The 8,294-nt window shown below is 57.3% G+C and overlaps 1 protein-coding gene across 1 annotated transcript in view; it reads left to right on the plus strand.

Annotated features, from left to right (window-relative positions):
- The window catches only part of LOC103625269 (SH3 and multiple ankyrin repeat domains protein 3), a gene marked incomplete at both ends in the record, with an annotated part of 100,186 nt that overhangs the window by 71,692 nt on the left and 20,200 nt on the right, over positions 1-8,294 (plus strand). Inside the window, one exon of the mRNA XM_017727124.1 lies at positions 348-453. Within this exon, the coding sequence (XP_017582613.1) occupies positions 348-453 (106 nt within the window). The remainder of the gene's footprint in view (positions 1-347; positions 454-8,294) is intronic.

The following is an 8,294-nucleotide window of genomic DNA, read 5'->3' on the forward strand; positions in this document are numbered from 1 at the left end:
CGGGGAAGGCAGGCGGGCAGGAGAGAGGGGAGGAGGAGGAGGCGGGGGCTCGGGATTGGGCCAGGAATGCTGCGGGTGGGAAACAGCTCCGGGAAAAGTGGGACAGGAGCTCCCGGAATCATCCTCAGCAGATTCCCGCCTGGAGCAGACAGGGAGACGGGATGGGAGCGAGGGAATTATCCCAAGGTTTGGAATTCCGCTGGATGGGGCAGCAGGAAGGTGGAGGCGAGGAGGGTCCATCCCAGTGGGAAGAGCTCCCGGTTTTCCTGAGGTTGGAAGTTCGGGTGGGAAGTGCCGGGTCCTTCCGGCCAAATCCGGACTGGGAATTCCCTGTTTTTCCCTTCCAGTCCCTGTTTGAGCGCCAGGGAATGGCGGCGCATTCCGGGGTCCTGGCGGGAACGGAGAAGCCCCACGTGTCCCTGCGGAAGGGAATTCCACGGACCAAGTCTGTAGGTGAGGAAAAAGCCCGGGAGAATCCCTTGGGAATGAGGAGGGAGGGTCCCTGTGGGATGTGGAGTGGACGGGAGAGGCTCAGCCCTTCCTGGGTGCTCGCTCCAGCTCTGGGAGTTTGGGATGTTCCATGGAATTCCGGCTTGGAGGGATGCCTGGTCCTGCTCGGAGCAGAAGGTGGGACTGGAAAATTCCAGGAGAGGATTTCGGGAGAGAATTCCAGGAATTCCCAGATCGGCTCTGCCAAGGGCAAGGGGGGGCTCTGCCACTCCCAGGGTTGGCACTGGGCATTCCCAGCGGGAATGGCACCTCTGGAACTGGGAAGGCCGGAGTTGGGGCTTAGGAGGAGCGGGACAAGGTCTGGAGGAGGCACCTGGATGTGGGGGATCCTTGAGCTTATCCCGAAATCTTTATGGAGTCTCCAAATCCAGAACCGGCTGTGGTGGATCCTTACCGATGTCCCTAGAGATTTATGGTGCCACCAAACCCAAAACCATCTCTGGTGGGTCCTTGAGCTTATCCCAAAATATTTACGGAGTCTCCAAACCCAAAATCAGCTGTGGTTGCTCCTTGACTCTGTCCCAGAAGGTTTTTGGTGCCACCAGCCCCAAATCCATCTGTGGTGCATCCTTGACCTTCTCCCGAAGGTTTATGGTGTCACCAAGCCCAAAAAATGTCTCCGGTGGGTCCTGGACCTTGTTCCTAAGGATTTATGGTGCCACCAAAGCCAAACTCAGCTGTGGGAAGTCCTCGTCCCCATTCCAGAAGGTTTTTGGTGCCACCAACCCCAAACCTGGCTGTGGTGGGTCCTTGGTTCTGTCCCTAAAGATTTATGGTACCACCAAATCCAAGCCTGGCTGTGGGATGTCCTGGATTTTGTTCCTAAAGATTTGTGGTGCCACCAAACCTAAAACCATCTCTGGTGGGTCCTTGACCTCGTCCCAAAGGTTTCTGGTGCCACAAAGCCAAAAAGCTGCAGTTGGAGGTCCTTGATTCTGTCCCAGAAGGTTCATGGTGCCACCGAACCCCAGAATCAGCCGTGGTGGGTCCTTGGTTCTGTTCCCAAAGATTCACGGTGCCACCAACCCCAAATCCATCTGTGGTGCGTCCCTGACCTTCTCCCGAAGGTTTATGGTGTCACCAAGCCCAAAAGCTGCTGTGAGGTGTCCTTGACCTTCTCCCGAAGGTTCCTGGTGCCACCAATCCCAAAATCCATCTCTGGTGGGTCCTTGACCTTGTCCCAAAATGTTTCTGGTGCCACCAATCCCAAAATCAGCTGTGGGGGATCCTTGACCCTGTCCCAGAAGGTTTTTGGTGCTCCCAAACCCTAAAACCCCCTGTGGTGGGTCCTTGACCTTCTCCCAAAGGTTTCTGGTGCCACCAGACCCAAACTCAGCTGTGGGAAGTTCTTGGCCCCGTCTCAGAAGGGTTTCGGTGCCACCAAACCCAAACCTGGCGGTGGGGGGGGTCCTTGATCCTAAAAAATAAAGGAAAATCGGGGGTTTCAGGGATTGCGTTGGTGCAGCTGCTCCTCTGCCGGAATTCCATGGGAAAGACGTTCCCAAGGCTCTGGAGGAGCTGGGATAAAACAGGATAAATGGTGTGGGATGTGGAGGATGGATCCATGTGTGGACATGGAGAAATCCCATCCCGGCGTCGCAAACCTGCGGTGGCCAGAGGGGAACCGGGACTTTTATCCAGGTTTATCCCATATTTTGGTCTTGGAAGTGGCGTTGGAATGAGGAGAATCCAGGGGATTCCCAAAGCACGTGTGGGGCTCCTGGGTGAAACTGTTGGGGAAAAAGCTTTGGAAAAGGAGCTGTCCAAGGGCTGGAGCAGCCACAAAGAGCCGGGAATGGTGTGGAAAGGGACCTGGGACTCTGGGAATGCGTTCATGGAATTGTCCAAGGGCTGGAGCCAGGCTGGGAGAGCTGGGAATGTTCCCCTGGAGAAGGGAAGGCTCCAGGGAGAGCTGAGAGCCCCTTGCAGGGCCTGAAGGGGCTCCAGGAGAGCTGCAGAGGGACTGGGGCCAAGGCCTGGAGGGCCAGGAGCCAGGGAATGGCTTCCCAGTGCCAGAGGGCAGGGCTGGATGGGAGATTGGCAATTGGGAATTGCTGGCTGGGAGGGTGGGCAGGCCCTGGCCCAGGGTGCCCAGAGCAGCTGGGGCTGCCCCTGGATCCCTGGCAGTGGCCAAGGCCAGGCTGGACATTGGGGCTGGAGCAGCCTGGCACAGTGGGAGGTGTCCAGAGGTTGGAATTGGATGGGACTTGAGGTCCTTCCCAGCCAAAGCAGCCCGGGCTCCTGGAATTCGGGAATCCTTGCCCACGGAATGCCGGCAGTGCCTCGGGAAGGGCCCGCGAGCCCCCCCGGGCTGGGCAGGGGCTGCCAGGGATCCGTGCAGGGAGAGGCCGGGAAAAGCGGGATCTGGCCCGGGATCGGGGCCGCGGGAGCTTTGCTGGGAGCCGGGCAGGGATCGGGAACGGCCTCGTGGCTCTGCACAGCTCCTGCCCGGAGGCAGCGGGGATCGGGATCTGCTGTGGGAATGAGGCCGGGAAAAGAGGGAACGGCCTCGGGCTGCGCCGGGGGAGGGGCAGGGGCAGATCTGGGAATTTCCCCATGGAAAGGGCGCTCAGGCCTTGGAACCGCCCGGGGAGGTTTGGAGTCGCCATCCCTGGAGGTGTCCAAGGAATTCTGGGATGTGGCTCTCAGGGCTGGGATCAGGCCCAGCTTGGACTCGGTGACCTTGGAATTCTTTCCCAACCTCAATAATTTGGGAATTCAGTGCTCGTACCCCCATGAGAATTCCCAGTACATCCAGGTTATCCCTGACCTTCCCAGAAATTCCCAGCCTGTGCAGCCAAATCCCACCTCTGGAAAAAAGGGATTAGAACCATTCCTTGAGTCTTCATCAGGAGAGCTCCAATCCCAGTGGGAGATTCCCTGCTCCGAGCAGGACTGGCTGCAGCTTCCGACAAAAAAAATCCAGGGAAAAAATCCCATCCTGGAGCTGCAGATCCATCCCCACCCTGGGACAAGCCCTGGGACAGAGGGGACCCAAAGCAGCTCCTGGAAGAAGCCATTCCCGTGGAATTCCAGGAAAACGGGGATGGCAAAGAGGCGGAGAGGGAGGAATTGGGTGGGAATGGGGTTGGAATTAGAAGTCCTTGAGCTGTCATTCCACACCCACGGCCGGGAGCTGCGCAGTCACTTGATTCCATGCGAAAAATCCCTGCACGGGCGAGGAAGGAGATGGAAAAGCAGCACTCGGATGGGGTTTTTTTGGGAAGAAACGCTCCCTGGCATTTGCGTGTGCCGGCTGCAGATTCCCGGGGAGAAAAGATCAAAAAGATTCCGTGTGCAGGGATGGGGCGGCGGCGGGGGGGGGAAAAAATCCCGGGATAAAGGTGGTTAACCCCCGCCTGGCTGGAAAAGAAGTGGGATGGGAGGAATATTTGGAGGAAAACGGGAAGGAGTGGGGGGAAGGGGAGGGAAGATGATCCTTGTCAGACTTCCAAGATTTCTGCCAGCGCCATCTGCTCCGGCAGCGGGAGTTAAAAACACTCCGGAGGCTGCGGAGCTGCCATGGCTCCCGGAGAGAATTCCAGAGGGGGGAGCCGCTGGTTTGGGAGGGATGGGAGGGATTCGTGACCCCTCCAGGACCATCGGGAATGTGGGGAGGGCTGGGAAGCGTCCTGGTGTTAAAGCGCCATCCGGGATGGGATCCTGGAATGGTTTGGGTGGGAAGGGACCTTGAAGATTCCCTAATTCCAGCCTCATTCCATGGGCAGGGACAGCTCCCACTATCCCAGGGTGCTCCAGCCTGGCCTTGGGCACTTCCCGGGGTCCTGAGGCAGCCACAGCTGCTCTGGGAATCCTGGGTGGATCTCAGGTGCCAGAGGATGGAGATTCCCATGCCTGGATACCCAAAAGATGGAGATTCCCATCCCTGCGCTCCAGAGGATGGACATTCCCAACCTTGGACACCCAAAAGCTGGAGATTCCCATCCCTGGATACCGCAGGAAGAGATTCCCAGCCCAGGGCTCCCGAGGATGGAGATTCCCAACCCTGGATACTGAAAACATGGAGATTCCCATCCCTGGGCTCCAGAGGATGGACATTCCCATCCCTGGATACCAAAAATTGGAGATTCCCATCCCTGGGAATGGAGATTCCCATCCCTGGGCTCCAGAGGATGGACATTCCCAACCCTGGACACCCAAAAGCTGGAGATTCCCATCCCAGGTGCCAGAGGATGGACATTCCCATCCCTGGATACCGCAGGAAGAGATTCCCAGCCCTGGACGCAGCAGGACAGAAATTCCCACCCCCGGATAACCACAGGATGCGGATTCCCTCCCACTTCCCACTCCTGGATCTGCACCCTCCCAGCCCGGGGCTGTTTGTGGGATCTGCTCCCCATCCCGGGATTGGGAAGCAGCGCCGGGAGCAGCGGGATGGGCTCGGGATGGGGCCCCTCGTTATCCATCGCTGATGAATGCGCGGAATGAGGTTATCCAGGGATTTGGGCTGTTATGGCAACGGGCCCGGGAGCTTTCATGGAGAGGCTTTGTGTTTTCCTTGGAGATTAATTCCATGGGAATGGCACCGGGGGTTGCCAGGCTACACCGGGAGCGTCATTCCCATTCCAGGGGAGTCATTCCAGCTGCTGGGAGTTGGTCCTTACTGGTCCTTACTGGTGGCTCCGTTTGGATTCCAGCTCTTTATTCCCGAGCTCCGGAATTTGATCCCGGCGATGTCCCATGGGAAGCGCGGGAGTCTCCCACTGCTCCGGGTGGAGTTCGAGGGGAGCAGAGAGCCCAAATTCCATGGAAAACACCACAGGGATGAGTTGGTTTGGTTATTTGGGGTTGAAAATTCCTGGGAATGTGAGGAGATCTGGGACAGAGAGGTCTTTTCCCAGAGGATATTCCCGCTTCTCCCATCCCTCCTGAGAGCCTGGAGCAGCTCCCAAAATTCCAGGCTCACCGGGAAGCAGAAGGTTTGGACACCCTGTGCCTTCCTGGGACACAGGGATCGAGATGCAGGGGTGAATCATGGAATCCTGGAATGGTTGGGGTAGGAATCCTGGAATGGTTTGGAGACCTTAATCCCATCCCATTCCCATCCCCATCCCAGATGTCTCCAACCTGGCCTTGGACACTTCCAGGGATCCAGGGGCGGCCACAGCTGCTCTGGGAATTCCATCCCGGAGCCGGATGTTCCATAGCTGCTCCCTTTTAGGGATCTTTTGGGATCCTTTGGGAATCTCTCAGGAGGACGCGTTCCCTTGGGAATTCCAGCGTCTCCAGGCTCCAGCTGCTGTGGGGATGGAGCCCAATCCCTAAATTCCACACCTGATCCAGCCCCCAGCATTCCAGGAGGCTTTTCTTTCCCTTTGGAGATTCCCAGGGAGATCCCAGAATTCCATAAAAAGTAAACAAAGCTCAGCTCCGGTGCATCCGTGCTGGGAATAAACAGATCCTGCTTTTCCCTGCTTGGGGAGAGGCTTCATTGGAATTCCTGGGAGGAATTTCTTCCTTTCCCGAGGTTCTGTAGGAATTTGGCCACGGCAGCCGGGATCGTGGAAGGATTTGGGCAGGAGGAGACAACAACAGTCCCGGAATTCGGGAAAAACCTTCCCTGCACACACCAATTCCACTGGAATTCCAAAGGATCCACTGGGAGCGGCTCTGCGGAGAAGGATCTGGTGGAAAACTTTGTCCCTGTGGCCGGTGGGATCCTGGGATGGATTGGGAAGAGCATTCCCAGCAGGACAGGGAGTGCTGGATCCATGTTTGGGATCCTGGGATGGATTGGGAAGAGCATTCCCAGCAGGACAGGGAGGGATTCTGCCCCTCTGCTCACCGGGAATGCTGGATCCAGGTTTGGGATCCTTGGGACAAGAGGGACGTGGAGCTCCTGGAGCAGATCCTGGAGGGATGGGAAGATGAGGAAGGGGCTGGACAGGGAATTGTTGGAGCGAGTCCAGAGGAGGAACCAGGATGATCCAAGGCTGGGAAAATTGGGATTGTCCAGCCTGGAGAAGGGAAAAATCTGGGATGACCCAACTGTGACCTTCCAGGACCTTCAGGAGCTCCAGGAGAGCTGCAGAGGGACTGGGGCCAAGGCCTGGAGGGCCAGGAGCCAGGGAATGGCTTCCCAGTGCCAGAGGGCAGGGCTGGATGGGAGATTGGCAATTGGGAATTGCTGGCTGGGGGGGGGGGCGGGGGCTGCAGGGTGCCCAGAGCAGCTGGGGCTGCCCCTGGATCCCTGGCAGTGGCCAAGGCCAGGCTGGACATTGGGATCGTGGAAGGTGTCCCTGCCGTGGAATGGGGTGGGATTGGGATGGGATTTGAGGTCCCTTCCCACCCAGAGCATTCCATGATTTTTCCATGGGAAGAACTTCATACTGTGGATGCTGTGGGGTCTCCTTCCCTGGAGATATTCCCAACCCAGCCGGACGCATCCCTGAGGAACATTCCCGGGAGTTGGACAAAGTCACCTCCAGCGGTGCCTCCCCCATTCCGTGCTAGCTCGGAGCTCCCTTTTCCAGAGAATCCTGCCCAGATCCAGGGAGCAGCTCCAGGGATCTGGGAGCGGAGCAGCTGCCGAGGTGACACACGAGGTGACTCAGCCACTCCTCCCCGGAACGGCTGGAAAACCGAGGGAATGATCCCATGGCTGTGCCTCAGCTGCTTCCATGGGGAGCTGCTCCAGGCCTGGAATGCTGGGTGGGAATGAACATGGAATTCCTGGGATGCGGTTTGCCATAGCGTCCCTTCCACTTGGCCGTTCCTTGGGTGCGGTTTTCCATAGCATTCCCTGTCTTTGGCCGTTCCTTGGATGAGGTTTTCCGTTGCATTCCCTGCCCTTGGATGCGGTTTCCATAGTATTCCCTACCTTTGGCAATTCCTTGGATGTGGATTCCCAGTGTCCTTTCCACTTGGCAATTCCTTGGATGTGGTTATCCCATAGTATTCCCTATTTTAGGCAATTCCTTGGATGTGGTTATCCCATAGTATTCCCTATTTTAGGCAATTCCTTGGATGTGGCTTCCCATGGCACTCCCTGACCTTCACAATTCCTTGGATGTGGTTATCCCATGGCATTCCCTACTTGAGGCAATTCCTTGGATGTGGCTTTTCCATAGGGTGCCCTCCTCATTTAGGGAAAAATGGAGGAGAGATGGATCCAAGGGCTGGATCCATGGACTGGGTGTCCCAGTGTCACCCCCGATCCAGCAGCCACGCCAGGACATTCCAGAGGGAAGATCCCGCTTTCCCACTGGATTTCCTGCCCCAGCTCAGCCAGACACCACATTCCCAGGATGAGCTCTCCTGTTCCGTGTCCTGGGACATTCCGGACCTGGGGATGGAGCTCAGAGCTTCCCAAATATCCCTGTGTCACCTCCCGGCCATTCCCAGAAATTTCCAGAAAGGCAGGACTGGGTTTTTTGGGATCTTCCTGCTGCTCCCGGAATATTCCATGGCTCCATCTCGTTCAGGATCCCAGATTCCCATGGGGAAAAGGGCAAGGATGGGATCATCCTCCCGAATTCCCCCTGCTGGCCTCGACTCCGGGATTTCAGGCCACACAAAAGCTTGGAAAAGGCAGATTTTCCATGCCTTTGTCCAGGCTCCCTTTGAACCTGTTCCGTGCTGCCGGTTCTTTATTCCCACTGAACATCCCCACTTCCCAAAAATAGCCCAGTTTCCAGCACGACCAACAGCATGGGATGGAATTTCAGTGCCAAATTCCTCCCTTTTGTCCCCATTGGATTCTGCCTCGGGTGGAATCGCTGACGGATTCCGGGCGGAGCTGCCGGAGCCTTTCGGTGCTGCTG

Source organism: Corvus brachyrhynchos, unplaced genomic scaffold (assembly GCF_000691975.1).
Source record: "Corvus brachyrhynchos isolate BGI_N302 unplaced genomic scaffold, ASM69197v1 scaffold692, whole genome shotgun sequence".
Classification (NCBI taxonomy): domain Eukaryota; kingdom Metazoa; phylum Chordata; class Aves; order Passeriformes; family Corvidae; genus Corvus; species Corvus brachyrhynchos.